We start from the raw sequence: 19,235 nt of genomic DNA on the forward strand, positions 1-19,235 counted from the left end.
AGACAGGAGTGCCTGGCGTGCTCGGGTCCTTGGGGTCACGAAGAGTCGGACACGACTAAACGACTAAACAACAACAACAACAGATTGATCTTGGGGTGGGGGGGGAGTTCCCTGGAGATGGCAAAGGGCTTTCCTGTACCACATGGGGGCTGAGCAATTCCCATCTTTTTTCTTACAGGGCGGGGTTGATGATGAGGTCACTCTGTCTGCCTATATCACCATCGCCTTGCTGGAGATTCCTCTGCCTGTCACCGTAAGTTGCCATCTTTCCCCTTCTGCAAGTCATCAGGGACAACCATTCAGGATGGGTAGAGGGTATTATAGCCTGAGATAACTTCCCATGAAGCTAAACACTCTAGCAAAGAACCAATAACCAATCAAGCTCTTATTGGGCCAAAGTCTTGAATCCATTTAGCCTAATTCAGAAAAGATTTTTCCAAAATAATTAGTTGATGGGCTCTGCTTTTAAATGTTACCTTTTTAAAAAATATATAGATGATAGATAGATAGATAGATAGATAGATAGATAGATAGATGATAGATAGATGATAGATAGATGTAGATGTTGCTGTTAACCTACTGCATTTTTTGCCCTATAGGATGCACCGTCCCATAAGGCGCACCTAGTTTTTTTTTGGGGGGGGGAAATAAAGGGGAAAAAATTATTTCCCTCCAGGTGTGGGGCTGGGGTGGGGGAGGCCCAAGCTTCCCCTGACCCCAGCCCCCAAACAGGCAGCTCTCTGCAAGCCGTGGGAGCCCAGCGCTGGCTCCCGCTGCTTGCGGAGAGGTCCGCGAAGCCTGGACACGCTGATCTCAGCGCGCGCAGGCTTCGGCATGCAGGCAACTCTCCGCAAGCAGCGGGAGCGCTCCTGCTGCTTGCGGAGAGGTCCGCGAAGCCTGGAGAGCGAGAGGGGTCGGTGCGCAACGACCCCTCTCGCTCTCCAGGCTTCAGCGAAAGCCTGCATTCGTCCCATAGGACGCACACACATTTCCCCTTCATTTTTGGAGGGGAAAAAGTGCGTCCTATAGGGCGAAAAATACGGTATTTGGGATTTTTTAAAAAAATATATTGTCATACCTTGGATCCTGAATGCCGTGCGACTTGAACATTTTGGCTACCGATCGCCGCAAACCTGGAAGTGAGTGTTCCGGTTTGTGTCCAACGCGGCTTCCGAGGCTTCCGGTTGTGTGCAGGAAGCTCCTGCAGCCAATCAGAAGCTGCGCCTTGGTTGTCCAACGTTTTCAGAAGTCAAATGGAGTTCCAGAATGGATTCCGTTCGACAACTAAGGTACAAGTATATATATTTAAAAACAAACAGGATGCTGGGCAAGATGGGCTCTGCCCTGGTCCAGCATGCTCTTACGAGCCCTTTAGAGAGGGATGTTACTGAAACTGAGCCCAATTCCCTATTCGAGCTCCTTGGCGTGCTGAGAGTACAGTATATATGGCTTGTGAATTTGGCCAGAAAAGTAGATTTTTCCCTGTTCCAGTCACACGCAGAGAGATGCTTCTAGAGGAGCATCTCCACCCCCATCGTTCTGCCCGGACACTGAGATCCAGCTCCGAGGGCCTTCTGGCGGTTCCCTCCCTGTGAGAAGCAAAGTTACAGGCAACCAGGCAGAGGGCCTTCTCAGTAGTGGTGCCTGCCCTGTGGAATGCCCTCCCATCAGATGTCAAGGAGATAAACAACTCTCTGACTTTTAGAAGACATCAGAAGACAGCACTGTTTAGGGAAGTTTTTAATGCTTGATGTTTTATCATTTTTTTAAATATTCTGCTGGGAGCTGCACAGGGTGGCTGGGGAAACCCAACCAGATGGGTGGGGTATAAATAATAAATGATGATAATGATGAAAGTAATAAAGTGGCTTATTATACACACCTTGGGTAGAAAAGGTTTCCAGTTCTAACCTAACTAAATCATAGAATCATAGAATCATAGAGTTGGAAGAGACCACAAGGGCCATCGAGTCCATCGAGAGAAGACAAAGACAGCCATGCTTTCTACCTGGGAAGATAGATGCCTCTCACCTTTAGGTCCAAAGAGAAGTGAGATGAGCAGGAGGAAGCTGTAAACAGGATGCAACTTAAGACATTTCAGTATAAACATCAAAGCGTCAGGGAGGTCAGCAGAGAGGTTGAAGTTATAGGGATAGTCTGGGAATCTGGAGGTCTCTTTCTCGTTTCTTTTACCCCACACAAACCCATCTCAACGAACTGAGTTGCACCCAAACTTCCAGTGGTTGTGCTGAGACTTTGCTTTTCCCAGCAATCTGTGGCCAGAAGGCCTGATCCTGTCACTCAAGCCACCTCCAGTAGCCTCCTGTCAGGTCTCTGGAAATGGCTGCAGTGGCCTGAGACAAGCTTCTCCTTCCTTCTCTCCCCAGCACTCCGTGGTGCGCAACGCCCTGTTCTGTTTGGAGACGGCGACGCAGGCAAAGGAGATCAACACTTACACCAAAGCCCTGCTGGCTTTCGCCTTTGCCTTGGCGGGGAAAGAGGACAAGAAGCAGGAAATGCTGCGTTTGCTTGATGGGGAAGCTGTGGTGGAAGGTGAGAGGCAACATCTTTGCCTAATAATAATAATAATAATAATAATAATAATAATAATAATTTATTATTTATACCCCGCCCATCTGGCTGGGCCTCCCCAGCCACTCTGGGCAGCTTCCAAAAAAAATATCAAAATACTGTAATACATCAAACATTAAAAGCTTCCCTAAACAGGGCTGCCTTCAGATGTCTTCTAAAAGTCTTCTCTTTGACATCTGGTGGGAGGGCGTTCCACAGGGAGGGCGCCACTACCAAGAAGGCCCTCTGCCTGGTTATCTGAAGGAGTGCAGCCTTATATAAGTTTGATAGCTGTTTTAGAAAATGCTTTTGGAGCCACTGGTAAGCCGCGTTTATTAAAATGTCTGTAGTGGTGCCAGGATCGTTTGACTCGCATGCTAATTCACCTCTCCCTTTTTCAAGCTGATGGCTCTCTTCACTGGCAGCGGCCTGGAAAGCAAGAGGCGGACGCTGACCTTCCATTCCATCGCTTGCCGCGTGCGCCTTCCGCAGAGGTGGAGATGACAGCTTACGTCCTCCTAGCATACCTGACCAAGCAGCCGGCGCCATCGCAGGAAGAGCAGGCGAAATGTGCCCGCATTGTCAAGTGGCTCGTCAAGCAACAGAACCCCACTGGCGGATTCTCTTCTACTCAGGTAAAGTTCCTCCCTCCTTTCCAGGGACCCAGGAGTGGAGGATGTTGGAAGGGACACAATCAGGCTGTTTTGGTTCATTAGATACAAGGAGTCAGGGCAAAAACTCCTCGGAAAGACATAGGCCTAGAGAAAAATAAAGGTCAGAGTAAGTTGAAAATGTTGCTGAAGTTTAGGTTCCTTGGCTCTAGATACAAGCTACTCAGACTCCATATTCTCACCATAATTCCCTGTCTTACCTTAGTCACATGTTAATTTATCATTAATAGCTATATCCCATGAGGGACGCGGGTGGTGCTGTGGGTTAAACCACAGAGCCTAGGACTTGCCGATCAGAAGGTCGGCAGTTCGAATCCCCACGGCGGCGTGAGCTCCCGTTGCTCCGTCCCTGCTCCTGCCCACCTAGCAGTTCAAAAGCACGTCAAAGTGCAAGTAGATAAATAGGTACCACTCCGGCGCGAAGGTAAACGGTGTTTCTGTACGCTGCTCTGGTTGGCCAGAAGCGGCTTAGTCATGCTGGCCACATGACCCGGAAGCTGTACGCCGGCTCCCTCAGCCAATAAAGAGAGATGAGCACCGCAACCCCAGAGTCGGTCATGACTGGACCTAATGGTCAGGGGTCCCTTTACCCTTTACCTTTAGCTATTTCCCACACCTCTTTATACCATTCTTCCATTTTATATTCTGCTTGCCCCTTCCACTTCCTAGCTATCATAATGCGTGTAGCTGTCAATAAATTGGTGAGCAAGTCTTTGGATGTTTTTTTTAAGGAAAGGGAATTTAACCATGCTGTACTGTTTATATAAGTATATCCTATAGGCCCTACTTTTAACTACGGAAGTCTGGCATACCTGCTAAGAAGGAATATGACTACCGATGGGTTAGAGCTTCCCCGAGATCTGTTCTTTAACACCAAAGACTACCAAAAAGACTGGCAGAGGGGACATGAAAGAGATTTAAGAGCCTCGGACTTAAGATCTCCGGGTTGATGGCTTTCCGAGATTGATGGAACTATTGCTAGGGGCCGAAACCGGGGAGGGGAGTTGGTGAAAGAAAATTGGGAATTCAAAATGTATATATTATTATTTGTTTTTGGGAATTTAAAATGTATATATTATAATTTGTTTTTTTTTTTCTTTTTCTTTTAATGAGAGATGGGAAAATCGTGGAATGGAATTTTTTCTGACCCTAGGGGAAACGTTTCAAGAATAAGTTTAGATATATAAGTTTTAATGAGAAATAAGATTAAATAAAGTAAAAGTGGATGGTTAATTGGTGAAAGAAAGAATGGGAAACTACAGTATAATAAGATAAGATATAAGGATAAAAATAAGGTGAAGGATTTGCTGAAGTATATGAATTAGAATACAAAGAGGGGAGGTGTGAGGAGGTCAAGGAGATAAGTTAGGAAAGGGAGTTATATTAAGGTTTAATTTGTTCTTTTGCTTTTTTTGTCTTTCGGATTGTATCTTTTTTTTCTTTTTTAGCTGTTTTTGCTTTTTCTATTTTCCTATTTTTCTTTTTCTTTTGGATATGTCTTGTCTTTATATATTGTGTTCTTTTTTGTAACCTTTTAAAACTTGAATATTACTGAAGCAAATATATATATATATATATATATATATATATGTGTGTGTGTGTGTGTGTGTGTGTGTGTGTGTGTGTACAGCTGGAGAATGTTGAATCTGGGCCAATATCTTGGACCAGGAAGCCCTTCAAAGGGAGGGCTGTCCTCTTCCAGAGGAAGACATATGGCTCACACGCCCCTCCCCATGGTCTCTGTTGCAGGACACTGTAGTGGCACTCCAGGCCCTCTCTCTATATGGGGCTTTAACCTATTCCAGAAGTAACACGGGCACAGACTTGTCTGTGCACTCTGGAGAGAATGCCCTGGGAACTTTCCATGTGGACAACACCAACCGCCTGCTTCTCCAGTGCCGATCTCTGCCCCAAGTGCCAGGAGACTACAATGTTGAAGCGACAGGAGATCGCTGTGTCTATATCCAGGTGGGTAAGTGCCCAGGCAGGGTACCTGGGAGAGACAGAACATGTGATGGTGTCAGGCTTCGAGGAATCAGCTTCCTTCCCTGTGGCAGTAAATAAGAAGATCAAACGAAAGGAACGTCTTACCAGTTAGATTCTTTAATAATCACAGTGAGAGTCAAAGATAGAACGGTGGTGCTCCCAATTAAGGCTCACTCCCCCCTCTGTCCCAATTAATCTATGTCACTCCTACCTCTTGTAATCTGAGCTTATACCCTCTGTGCTTTCTGTTCTGAGACTGTCTGAGCTGTTCTCAACCTTGGGGAGGGCGGTGGAGGAATGCTGTCCAACAACTGTGAATCTGTTGACCCTCTCCCCCCACCCGGTGTTTCTTCTTCTTCTAGCTGTTCCCCATTCAGTATTTCTCAGCTTCTGCCTTCTGAACTGTGCCCCTCTGCAAACCACTGTTCCAAATCTACATTGTCCTATTCCTGGGAAGATTCAGGATCAGGGGGAGGGGGTGGCTCCCACCATTCCTCCTCAGTGCAGCCCACCACAGCACGGTCACTGACAGATGGTTTCCAAGCCAGCATGTAGTCCCAAGTCATACGAGGGGAGAGAGTTCCTGGCTAAAGCAGAGCGTACCCTCTCTGCTTAGCTCACCCTTCTACTTTTTTTTTTTTTAAAATCATTTTTATTGATTTTCCAATAAAAAACATCCAATTAATATATCCAATCACAATACTCCAATTAAAATAAAAAACTAAAATAAAAAAGACCAAATTATAGTCCAGATTATAATTATTAATTTTTCGGAGTTCCCCACGGTCTGGATCTCTGAAGCATATCTCCAAATCTCAGTCCTACCTCTCTTCGTTGTTTCCATATTTTCCACATCTCGATTTTGACGCTTTATAATTCTCTGTCCCTGAGTCCAGGATTCTCGATCGTGTCAAACATCATATACTTTCATCCCTCAAATACAGCTTTATTAGTATATATTTTTCCAACTGTCTTTTTTATCCGCGCAGCTTCCTCTGGCTCCATTCCAATCCGTGATGTTGTCCAAATCTGTTAGCTGAAGTTTAATGGCGCAGCAATTCCCAATCATTTGCTCACCCTTCTACTTTTAAGAACTTTCTGCCACCAGATCACAGAATTGTAGAGTTGGATGAGACCCTGAGGGTTCTCTGGTCCAACCCTCTGCAATGCAAGAATCTCAACTAAAGCATCTTCAGCATTTAGCCGAGTTTCCTGCATTGCAGGGGTTTGAATTAGATGACCCTTGCGGTCCCTTCCCACTCTACAATTCTATGATCCATGACAGATGACCACCCAACTGTTTAAAAACCTCCAGGGTGTCCTGCTGCCAGAAACATCTCACTTAACTGAGTGCTGTTTCCCTTCCAGACCACATTGAAGTATAACGTGCATCCGCGCCCAGAGGACTCGCCTTTCAAGCTGGACGTGTACACAGTCCCTGAGTCTTGTGTTGGACCCAAAGCTCACAAAACGTTTGACGTTGCTGTAAATGTCAGGTAATCCCTTCACAAAGCCCAGGCTGGCTAGCCAGCTGCATCTGTACAGGAGCACAGCATCTCTGGTCCTTGGTTCGGTTGATACTTTGCTCTGTTTCTTGAACTGTCTTGCAAATTGTTTGATAATCGAGTTGTGTTGTTGTACTATGTTCTGGGGTAGCTAGTGGAGTCCTAGCCATTACACAAGGCCAGTTATTCATATGGATGAAGCGTAGTTAAAAAATATCCTTAATAATAAACCAGCCATTTGGAACAGGCCCATCTAAGCCCCTACAAACACTGTGGGGCAAACCATGGTGGAAATCTATAGATCTATATCTGAACAGTATATATGCTGTTTGATCATAACCCCCCCCCCCCCACAAAATGAAATCTCAAAGCCATTTATAAAAATGATAAAATTACCAATTAGAGGAAAAGAATGCGACCTGCGTCCGTGAGTCTGCGCATGCGAGGGTCGGGATTCACTGCTTCTGTGTATGCACGTGATGTCATTTTGCACGTCTGCGCATGCGCAAGCGGCAAAACCCAGAAGTAACCCATTCCGTTACTTCCGGGTCGCCTTGGGACACAACCTGAAAACGCGCAACCTGAAGCAAACATAACATGAGGTATGACAGTATTAGAAGCCAAATTGGGTGGCTGTGGGAGGTCTGGTGGTCAGGGATGCCAAGCATTGGAGTTCTGGTGTGAGAATTCTTTCCTTTCCCTCTTTGATCTCTCAGTTACATTGGCAAGTGGCCGACCTCTAACATGGTGATCCTTGATGTGAAGATGCTCTCAGGATTCATCCCGGTAAAATCGTCTGTAAGACAGGTAATGGCTGTTTGTGTGGCAGTGCCCCCACCCCCAAAACTCCCTTGGCTATGTTGTTGTTGGCATCTGACTTGAGAGACAATGCAGTGCGCCTCCAGGGATGAAGTCAAACAGTTGCATTAGCACAGGGGTCCCCAAACTAAGGTCCGAGGGACTTGTTTATCTGGTCCCCCGCCACCCGCTGCTGCCACCTGCTCTTACCCGCTGCACTGCGCTGCTGCCCACTTCCGGGTCAGAGGAGCACCGGAAATAGCTTGTGCGCATGCACAAGCATTATTTGCACATGCACAAGCGTTATTTGTGGTCCACATCCGGGTCGAAGGAGGCTGGTGCACATGTGCACAAGCTATTTCCGGTGCTCCTCCAACCCGGAAGTGCGCCAGAAATAGCATGTGTGCAAGCATATGGGCACGTGCTCCCCTGCCCTCCGGCCTGCTACGCGATCGGCACTGGAGACACCGGCCTGAGGCGCGGTAAGTTTTCTGATCCCTGCATTAGCAGCATTGAGATCCTGGGCTGCCCAGAAGACAAGAGCCCCTCTTGGCCTCGCTGATGTGGTTCAATGGAAAGCAGAGCAATACATTTGGCACCAGCTTGGCCGCAGGAGTTGACTAAAGGGAATTTAATCTTAATTATTTGCAATTTTTGTTTAACCCGCAAGAAAGAAGGGCCTTTTCGCTGGCTAGGTTCAATTCTAATCCTTCTAACCTCCTTTGGGGTAGGTTTGTGGGTTTGGCAGAAGGAGATAGGATCTGCCCATGCGATGCCCACCTGGTGGAAACTCTAGCTCACATGGCCTTAACTGTAAAATGTATGATGACCATTTCTAGACCATCTATATACAGTGGTGCCCCACAAGACGAATGCCTCGCAAGACGGAAAACCCACTAGACGAAAGGGTTTTCTGTTTTGGAGGTGCTTCGCAAAATGAATTTCCTATGGGCTTGCTTCGCAAGACGAAAATGTCTTGCAAGTTCCTGCGGGGTTTTTTCCCCCCCCCCCTTTTCTAAGCCGTTAAGCCGCTTATCTGCTTATCCGCTAAGCCGATAAGCCACTAAAAGCCGCTAATAGCGCTAATCCGCTAAGCCGTCAATGGGCTTGCTTCGCAAGACGAAAAAACCGCTAGACGAAGAGACTCGCGGAACGGATTAATTTCGTCTTGCGAGGCACCACTGTATTCCAACATGGAAACCAGCGACGGAGGTCATGCACTTCTTATTACAGGGGAGAGAACAGGAGCTCACCAAGACAGTAGCTAAGTTCCTCTATTTGATTTTTTTGTCACCGAAGTATGCTACAGGATTCTGCCCTTGCTGGAAACCCTCAGAGATGAGGTGGATTGCTTGCCCCTTCTGCCCTTTGGCGGGTGACTGTGCCGTTGGGGTGGTGACGAGATTGCACAGGCCTATCTATTCTGAATGTATTCTGAATGTTCTTATGTGATGCCAGTAAAGGGTACTTGGGTTGCCTGAAGGAGGTGTACTGTTCACTGCCCTCGCAGTGGCCGACCAGATGTCTGTGGGAAATCTGCAAGCAGGACCTAACCACAAGAACACCCTCCTCTGATGTAGCTTCCAGAAACTGGTATTCAGAAACATTTTGCCCAAAGCCATGGACACAAAGCATAGCTGTCATGGCTGGAAGTGCTAACAGTAATCCTTGCACTGACAGACACCTGATTTCTTTCTTCTTTGGTGATCACTTGTAGCCGAGTAAGATTGTCTTCCATAAACACAGTTTTAAAAGTGAGTCTGTAAGTGACTGTGGAGGCCAATTCTGGATCCACACGTCCTTCCACAGTGGGGACATAGGTTTCTGGACAGGAATTGATCACGGTGAAGGTTTGCTAAACATGCCTTCCTCTTAGCACGTTTCTTCCCTTTGTGCTGACTTAAAGCGTCTTTAAAACCTATGATACCTTTGGCAAAGGCTGTTCTCCAACTGGAGCACTCACAGGCCAGTGTTTCCCAGTTGTCAGTGTTTATATGACTTTTTAAAGATTTGCTTTGAGTCTTTGAACCTCTTTTGTTGACCACCAACATTACGCTTTCCATTTTTAAGTTCAGAATAGAGTAGTTGCTTTGGAAGATGATAATCAGGCATCCACATAACATGACCAGTCCAACGAAGTTGATGTTGAAGAATCATTGCTTCGGCAATGGTGATCTTTGTGACGAAATCTGTTGACACTGGCTGGCTAATTACTTTATGGCCCCAATTAGCCCCAGTATAATGTGGTCCGGCACACTTCCCGGCTCTCAAGCTGCGCAGACCCTCCTTCTCTCCGGTTTCGCCTTGCAGAGTAAAAACACAGCGGATCAAAACTGTTGCAGTCTGCTTCAGATCCAGACAAACACACCAAGCACCTGTTTGTCCAAATTCATCAGTTCTTTATTGCAGCAAATATTTACAGCTCAGCATTTCTCAGATTCTCCTGGACTGCTAGCATTCATGGCGTCCGTCTCTCTCAGAGACCAAGAGAGAACAACAAGTAGAGCTCCTCCCTCCTTCCACACGTCAGAATGGGAGGCACAACTCAGAACAAAATTAACCCAGTAAGTTCTGAATCCCAACACCCCCTCTTGCCTCCATTCCTGAGGTGATTTGTGGATGTACCTTTGCAGACCTCTGTGAGATCAATCCCTTCCCCAATGCCTTGCGCCCTCTCCTGGCGTTCCTGTCAGGCATCTGTGGAACATCCTCACAACTCTCAGATTCGCACTGTGCGAAACTTACCCACGCACCTGTGGCCTGATACCTCTCAGGTGGAATTCCCTTCGTTGTGCGACTGGACCGCCTGGGCACAAACTCAGGCACTGCCTCTGACTCACTGTGGTCAGCAGGTGTGTCCTCTGCATCCCGGGATTCCCCCTCTGACTTAACGCGTCTTCGAACCCTTGGAATTACCCTCACAGGAGAACTAGGCTCACTCTTGGGCTCTCTTTTTACAACTTGCGGAGATGCCCCATCCTGCTCCTGACTTTGGTCACTGAGCTGATCGTCATCAGCAGACTCAGCCCCTGGCTCTCCTTCCTCCTCATCAGAACCTTCCTGCTCTGAATCAGAAAGACATTCTGAAAGAATATCGCGTCTGGCAGGGGTCTTTGACCTTTCCTCCTGCTTACAGAACTCAGCGTGTTTACTGATCAGCAGCTTACTCTGATCACCTGACGGATACGCAAACCTCCATGCATGAGCCGTTGGCTCATACCCACAGAAGATCATTTTCTGGAACTTGGGTTCACCTGGCCCTCGCAAAGCTTCAGGCACTGGCACCGAGGCCGTTAATCCGAACGCACGGAGAAAGTGAACCTGCGGTTTCCTCCCGTGAAGCATGAAAAACGGTGTGTCACCTACCACTGAATTGTAGGACCGATTCCAGGTGAAGCTCACATATTTAACTGCCTCCATCCAAAACCTTGGAGATAACCCAGAATCTGACAGCATCACCTGTGCAGCCTTAACCAGAGCCTCACTTCTGAGCTCTGCCACCCCCCTCTGTTGAGGAGAAGTCACTGTGTGACTTATCCCTTTCTTGTGAAAGAACTTCTGCAAAGCAGACCCAGTAAACTGTGAACCTCTGTCACTAGCAATTTCCTGCACCTTCGTGGAGAACCTTAGTTCCACCTCCTCAATCCAACGTCTAATCAGCTGTGCTGCATCTTCCTTGGATTTGAGACCATGTGTCCAGGTGTTCTGCGAAAAATCATCCTGCAGCGTCAGCAGAAACCTGGCCCCTCCCAAACTTGGTTCCTTCATGGGACCCAACAGATCTATGTGCACAAGATCAAAAGGTTTTGTGGTTACCCTCTCCACCCTGGGGTAACTGCACCCTCTTACCTTTGCCTGTCTGCAAGCCTGACAATCTAGGACTCTTGCACATTCCTCAATTCTACAGCCTTTGCAAACCTCAGGTAGCACCTGTAGTTCTTCAAGACAAGCATGAGCTGTCTTCTTATGCCACGCACAAGAACATGAAACATGAGTGGGAACTGTAGCACGCAGGGCTTGTGCTTTCTCAACCTTCCCCTCACCCTCCAGAGACGTTTTAAGAATGAAGAGATCATTCTGCCCCTTTGCAACTCTAACCAGTTGCTTCCCTCCTTTGGAGATTGTACAAACATCGTGTTCAAAGCAAACCTTAAACCCCTTTTTCTACAAATAAGGCACAGATAAAATACAGTGTTGCACTCCCGGCACAATGCAAACTTCCATCTGCTCCTGCAAAACAGAAAACAATACATTTGCAATGTTAGTCACATTTTTCTTTGTCCCATTTGCAAACTGAACAGTTTTCCCAGCCGGAATTGCCGTGCAATTCCACATCTCGACTGCAGGGGTCTCTGGAATCAGGTTGCAGTTAGCTGCTGAGTCGATTAGAAAGCGAAAGTCAGTGTCTCTCTCAAACAACGCCATACTGGCAACAAACGTCTCGCTGCCCCCTCTCTTTGGGCTTCTGCAGCTGTTCTCTCTGGTTGTCTTGGCAACCAACTCCCCCTTGCTCAGGACCTTGGCAGCTTCCGTAGAAGTAGCCTCCTCCGTTGCCTTGGAGACCGGCCTGGCCTCTGCGTTCCCACGCGACTCTTTAGGCCTTATCTTCACTTTGTCCAGGTGGCCGACCTTGAAGTGTCTAGCTCTCCGCAGCCTTCTAGACTTTGGCTGACGACAACAATCCCCAGTGGAAAAATACTGCCCAGGGCTCCTTTCAGCTGGCCTGGCCCCCCTTCTTCCGGAAGAGCCCTCTGTGCCAGCCCTGCCCTCGCTGAAACTGCGTTTCACTTTAGCACTCACAGTGGAAAACTTTTGAAACTTGCCTTTGGAATTCTCAGCCCCCCCGACTTGCACCTCAGGGACTGGGGCTTCAGCCATTTCCAGGCTCTTCATGACTTCTACAGGGCCCTGGCCTCCTGCTGAAGTTTCACACAAACTTCTCAGCACCTCCCAGGCAGCCCTTGCTGACTTTACGCCCTCCAAACTGGGCAAAAATGATGCGTGTACGCATGCTTTCAGCATAGCAAGCTCTCTTTGCATTCTCTGCTGGCCATCTTCAGGCAACGCAGCCTCAAAGCCTGTAATGTCTGTCCCTTCAGGACCTGGATTCAGGGGTAATGGCTCTTTCTGGCTTACATCCCAAAGCCCAGTAACCAGAAACCAACCCCTTACTCTTCTGGACCAGGTTGCCCAACTTCTTAAAGTGAGCTTTTCAAGCGGAACGTCCTCAAGGACCTGGCTGTCTGCCATTCTCTCCTCTTCCCCGGGGCCCCAGCTGTACTCACGTATCACCAGTCAGCTCTCCGGCACCCGATTCTTCAGCTGCTCTCTCAGCTCTCTGCCTCTCAGCATCAGGCAAAACACAGCGTCCCAGCCAGCTGCTCTCAGCTCTCAGCTCTCTTGCCTCTTAACAGCAGGCAAAACACAGAACGCCTACCTCCGCTTCAGTGGCGTGCTCCCAGCTGATCAAAGCTGACTTCAAAGCACCGGCAGACTTTTCAGCAACAGTTTTATTAGCGGTAATTAGGTCCCCCATAACCTGTGACGAAATCTGTTGACACTGGCTGGCTAATTACTTTATGGCCCCAATTAGCCCCAGTATAATGTGGTCCGGCACACTTCCCGGCTCTCAAGCTGCGCAGACCCTCCTTCTCTCCGGTTTCGCCTTGCAGAGTAAAAACACAGCGGATCAAAACTGTTGCAGTCTGCTTCAGATCCAGACAAACACACCAAGCACCTGTTTGTCCAAATTCATCAGTTCTTTATTGCAGCAAATATTTACAGCTCAGCATTTCTCAGATTCTCCTGGACTGCTAGCATTCATGGCGTCCGTCTCTCTCAGAGACCAAGAGAGAACAACAAGTAGAGCTCCTCCCTCCTTCCACACGTCAGAATGGGAGGCACAACTCAGAACAAAATTAACCCAGTAAGTTCTGAATCCCAACAATCTTTGCTTCTTCCAGTACACTGGCATTAGTTTACCTGTCTTCCCAAGTGATGTAAACACCTCCTTAAAGACCTATCTGTTTAGGCAGGCATTCACAGGCTCACAAGATTCATCACATTGCTCTGTTTTGTTATTTAATGATATTTATCAAATGTTTTATTGATGGCCTCTCTGTTTTTACTTATGTATTTCTTTGTATTTTTGGGATTTGAGTGCTGCATTTTGTTGGTGATGTTGATGATGTTGGCATTAGTTCGCCTGTCTTCCCAGGTGATGTGTAAAATTGTTTGGAGACACTGTTGATGGAATCTTTCGAGGAGCTGGAGATTGATTTAGCACTATGTTGAATACAATATTTACACTCCTTGGGGCTTCAGGCAGAAGCAAGGATGGTGGCTTGTCACAATTCCTCGATAATAATAAATCTCTCTCTCCTCTCTCTCTCCCCCCAATCCCCACCTCCAGCTAATGGGTAAAGCACAGGTCAAGCGAACAGAAGTGAGCACCAGCCACGTCCTTTTGTATTTGGAAAAGGTGAGTGGGGAGATGGGAAAGCAAGAAATGCATCCTTTGGGGAATGCCAACAACTAGACCCTCTGCCTGCCTGATGACACATTCTTGCGAGGTCTTGCTTTGCTGGGTGTGTGGCTTATCCAACCTGCTTGCCCACAGGTGGACAATGTGACCCAGAGCCTATCCTTCACGGTAGAGCAGGATGTCCCTGTCCAGCACCTGAAGCCTGCCCTGGTGAAAGTCTACGATTACTATGAAACAGGTAAGAATGGGCTCTGGTACTGCAGAACTGCTCAGTATATAGTAGCATTACAAGCCACCCAAACTCTGAGCAGTGAGAGATTACAGGGGTTCCAACCACTTCTCCAGGGTTCAGTTACCTTGGAATGAAGGCCAGCGCAGGCTGTGGTTTCTTTAGAATCATAGAATCATAGAATCATAGAGTTGGAAGAGACCACAAGGGCCATCGAGTCCAACCCCCTGCCAAGCAGGAAACACCATCAGAGCACTCCTGACATATGGTCGTCAAGCCTCTGCTTAAAGACCTCCAAAGAAGGAGACTCCACCACACTCCTGGGCAGCAAATTCCACTGTCAAACAGCTCTTACTGTCAGGAAGTTCTTCCTAATGTTTAGGTGGAATCTTTTTTCTTGTAGTTTGGAACCATTGCTCCGTGTCCGCTCCTCTGGAGCAGCAGAAAACAACCTTTTCCCCTCCTCTATGTGACATCCTTTTATATATTTGAACATGGCTATCATATCATCCGAGGGGACGCAGGTGGCGCTAAAGGTTAAAGCCTCAGCGCCTAGGACTTGCCGATCGAAAGGTCGGCGGTTCGAATCCCTGCGGCGGGGTGCGCTCCCGCTGCTCGGTCCCAGCGCCTGCCAACCTAGCAGTTCGAAAGCACCTCCGGGTGCAAGTAGATAAAATAGGGACCGCTTACCGGCGGGAAGGTAAACGGCGTTTCCGTGTGCGGCTCTGGCTCACCAGAGCAGCGATGTCACGCTGGCCACGTGACTCGGAAGTGTCTCTGGACAGCGCTGGCCCCTGGCCTCTTAAGTGAGATGGGCGCACAACCCCAGAGTCTGTCAAGACTGGCCCGTACGGGCAGGGGTACCTTTACCTTTACCTTTATCATATCATCCCTTAAACTCCTCTTCTCCAGGCTAAACATGCCCAGCTCCCTTAGCCGTTAGGATATGTTGTTTTCCTTACACACATATATACAACCTAAGCCTAAGATGGGGGGGCTCACAACATTAATCCCCCCACCCCACAAAAAAATATTGCTTCTCCATCACTCATAGCTTGGGATCCAGCACAGAGCAAGCATGTCTCTGTTTCTCCAGCTTCCAGCCAGCTTCCAGCCCAGATCACAAACACCACATTGGCTACTGTTCTCTTACCTAGGTGAAGTCCAACCAGAGGGCACGATCAGTTAGTTGTATCTCTCACAACCTGCCTCATTCTTTTGGGATGATGAGGAGGACACTTAAGTGGCCAGCTAAGTCATTGTTTTACAAACAGACTTGTCTGACTAGTTCAGTAATAGAATCCTCTATTAGAGTCTAACTCCCAGTGGGTATAGGACCCCAAGATTTGGAAAAGACTCAGGCTGACCTTCCGAACCCACAACAGTATTGTCGTTAAGGTTCATCTCATGCTTCTTAGTTAGCTCTCAAACTGCCTTCCCAAAAAACCCTGTAAATCCGCCATGTTGTTGTTGTTGTTTAGTCGTTTAGTCGTGTCCGACTCTTCGTGATCTCATGGCCATAATACAGTGGTGCCTCGCAAGACGAAAAGAATCCGTTCCGCGAGTCTCTTCGTCTTGTGTTTTTTTCGTCTTGCGATGCAAGCCCATTAGCGGCTTAGCGGATTAGCGCTATTAGCGGCTTAGGGGCTTAGCGGATCTAGACACAAGAATTACCCACCCGAGAAGAATGGCAGACGAAAGTGATGGACTATATGGAATTGGCTGAGATGACTGGCAGAATTTGCGACCAAGGAGAAGAGTCGGTGGAAGAAGATTGGAAAAAAATTAAAGTATATCTTCAAAAATATTGTAAAATTAAGGACTGTTAGAAAGATGTTGGAAAAAGAAAATTAGGTGGTTTTGGTAGAAATGACATAAAGGACTAAGTAAAAATGAGTTGATGAAATTGACGAAAGAGAGGACGTTAAATTACAATATATTATATTAAATTACTTAAATGAAAATAAGGTTGGAAGGATTTGCTGAAATAACGATTTGAATTGGAATACAAAATTGGGAGGTGAGAGGAGGTCAAGGAAACAAGTAAAGGAAGAAAGTTATGTTAAGGTTTAATCAGTTCTTTTTATTTTTTAAGTGAATGTATTTTTCTTTTTTTCTTTTTTTCTTTTTTTCTTTTTGTTTTTTCAGTTGTTGTTGTATTTTCCTTTTTGTGTTTTGTATTGTTCTTTTTTCTTTTTGTAACTCCTAAACTCTGAATAAATATTATTATTAAAAAAAATAGCGGATCAGCTGTTAAGCGGCTTAGCGGCTTAGCGGATCAGCTGATAAGCGGCTTAGCGGATCAGCTGTTAAGCGGCTTAGCGGCTTAGCGGATCAGCTGATAAGTGGCTTAGCGGATTAGAAAAAGGGGGGGAGGGGAAAAAACCCCGCAGGAACTCGCAAGACATTTTCGTCTTGCGAAGCAAGCCCATAGGAAATTTGTTTTGCGAAGCACCTCCAAAACGGAAAACCCTTTCGTCTAGCGGGTTTTCCGTCTTGCGAGGCATTCGTCTTGCGGGGCACCACTGTAGTTCTAAATGTTCTAAAGCCAACCCACCGAAAAAATCCACTAGACCAAAAATCTGGTGGCAGTTGGCACTGATGCAGGACGTTGGAGGAACCAGAGTCTTTCCTGACCATCTTTCGTTGTATTTCCAGGTGACAGTGCCATTGCAAAGTACAGCACCCCCTGCAGTACAGGTAAAGTATGAACAGAGATTGCCTCTCACCAACCCTACATGTGAAGCAGATTGAAACCACAAAAGGCCTCTCTAGTCCAGCACCCATATTTCTTCTGTGTAGACCCATAGTCAGGACATGATTTAGGGTCCTGCACCAAAGTCTCTAACACTGGCAGCTGCATCAAACAAAACAGCTGGCGGAATGGAGGACTGGACTCCCAATCTGCAGGATGAGGGGTCCCCAACCTGGGCTGATAGAGTTGGGAGAAGGACATGAAAGGGGGACAAACTGTAAATTCTCTGGCTTACGGGGTGGCTGGTCACCATATGGATGTTCTGTCTCTGACCCCTAAAACATCTTGGGCCATTTCTGGTTAAATGCTTGGCCAAAGGAGATTCTTGTGCTTTTCCTTCCACTGCAGATGACATTAAACAGGGGAATGCGTGAGGAATGAAGCCCATGAGTTCCAGTACACTCTGTTGGCATCTTCCTTCCACCATCAGACACAAGTGGACAGAGCAACCAGGACAGCAATACAGAGAGGGAAGCATTTATCCCAATCCAGCCAACAAAAATCTTCTCTGCTTTGCTTGCTTATTCCACCATTTGAATAAGCCCTGTACCGACCTTTTCTCATTTTGAGATGCATTTCTACACCTGCTACTACTTCCCTCTATTGGATCAAAAAGAAAATAAAAGGAATCCATTCATTTCTTTTTAACCTGTCTGGCCTCATATTTCCTTCTGGCCCAAACCCAGTACAGAATTAGATCTTGAGCTACATGTTTAGCAGCAAACTCATGTCTTAGAATTATGCTGAATGGCTGCAAAGTGTGTGTGTGGGGGGGCGGGGCATAGAAGGATCTGTCAATTTTGTTTCTCTCAGGTTCTCATTTTTTCAATCCTAAATCCAGTTCTCCAAATTTCTGCAGCAATTCACAAATTTTCTTTTATAAAAAAAAATCATCATGAAGGTGTTGGAATGCCAAGAAAATAAAGAGGTGCTCTTGAATGAGCTGTCAAGATGGTATGCATCTAAACCAACTTTCCAGGATGCAATCCCTATGGGGTGAAGGGGGTCTTGTCTCTTGAGGAGACAGGGGTCAGCTGAAATTCCCCCATACCTAGAATGACCCACAGAGTCTCAGTCAACTCCTTTACTGCCTCGGGCTGAATGAAACCAGCTGTCCAAATAACTCCTGCCATCCGAAGGCACAGCTTCTCCAATGTCCCCCATACACAGCAGAATCTCATGACACAGATGCCTTGAAACACAGACTTCCTGACCTAGACGTTCTGATCATTAGTTCCCAAAACTGGGTATTTGTAAGTCCAGATTGCAGAGTGTAGCACAGGAGAGTTTGGGTCTCAGGTTTACAGAATCCAAAATTCCCATCTGTTTGACTCCTCCCCCTCCCCCTCCCCCAGTCATATCCACAATCCCATATTCAAGATAGTGGTGCAACTCTTCTTCTCCATGAAAGGGGTTGCCTGAGAACAGTCTACAGGGTCTGGGCAGACATCTAGCTCAGGATCAGCTCCAGCAGTTCCTCTGGCACAGAGTCCCACAGAACAAGACTGGTATGCAATAAAGAGAATTATCAGGTATCTTAAAGGTACTTTTGCTTACAAGCTGAAATTATCAGCACAAGGTTCAGGTGAACTGATGCAGACTAGGCACCAGATCTTAGTGATTGTAAATCCACTTATGACACACTATTTCTTTACTAGTTACAGGAAGGTAGCCATGTTGGTCTGCTGTAGTTGAAACAAAATAATAAAATTTCTTTCAGTAGCACCTTAGTAAAGGTAAAGGGACCCCTGACCATTAGGTCCAGTCGTGACATAACATACATTTTTGAGAGATTTTTAGTATTTAATAGCAATTCACTTTCAAAATCTGATAATTTAGTATCAAATCCGTTCATTATTTTTTTTCCTTCCTTAAAAATTTCATTTATTGATGGTATGGTAACCAACTTATCCCCATTTGTTTAAGTATGTCATATTTTTTTCAATTTAAGTTGGTTGTTCTCTTCTTCCAATAATTCTTTGTATGATTGCCAGTTAGTTTCTGTATTTTTCCTTTTAACTGCTATGGCTTCCATTGGTGAAAGCCACAAAGGGGGGTTGGGCTCCAACAATTTTTAATTTCTTTCCCAGACTTCATAAAGTGCTTTTCTAATAATATGATTAAGAAATCCTTTATGTATTCTAACTTTATTGTAGCCCAAATAGCCATGCCAACCCACTATATTATCCCATCCTTCAGTATCTAATAGATTTGCATTCTTTAACGTTATCCATTC

The 19,235-nt window shown here is 46.6% G+C and overlaps 1 protein-coding gene across 1 annotated transcript in view; it reads left to right on the forward strand.

Moving 5' to 3' along the window:
- The window catches only part of LOC307205430 (alpha-2-macroglobulin-like), a 67,312-nt gene extending 49,665 nt beyond the window's left edge, over positions 1-17,647 (forward strand). The window contains exons 27-36 of the mRNA XM_079957800.1: positions 179-253; positions 2,388-2,553; positions 2,974-3,206; positions 4,992-5,210; positions 6,597-6,724; positions 7,450-7,540; positions 13,944-14,012; positions 14,151-14,253; positions 16,903-16,944; positions 17,348-17,647. Coding sequence (XP_079813926.1) covers positions 179-253; positions 2,388-2,553; positions 2,974-3,206; positions 4,992-5,210; positions 6,597-6,724; positions 7,450-7,540; positions 13,944-14,012; positions 14,151-14,253; positions 16,903-16,944; positions 17,348-17,373 — 1,152 coding nt within the window. The 3' untranslated portion in view covers positions 17,374-17,647. The remainder of the gene's footprint in view (positions 1-178; positions 254-2,387; positions 2,554-2,973; positions 3,207-4,991; positions 5,211-6,596; positions 6,725-7,449; positions 7,541-13,943; positions 14,013-14,150; positions 14,254-16,902; positions 16,945-17,347) is intronic.
- Positions 17,648-19,235: the final 1,588 nt, after the last annotated feature.

This window comes from Podarcis cretensis, assembly GCF_951804945.1.
Source record: "Podarcis cretensis genome assembly, chromosome: 2".
NCBI lineage: Eukaryota > Metazoa > Chordata > Lepidosauria > Squamata > Lacertidae > Podarcis > Podarcis cretensis.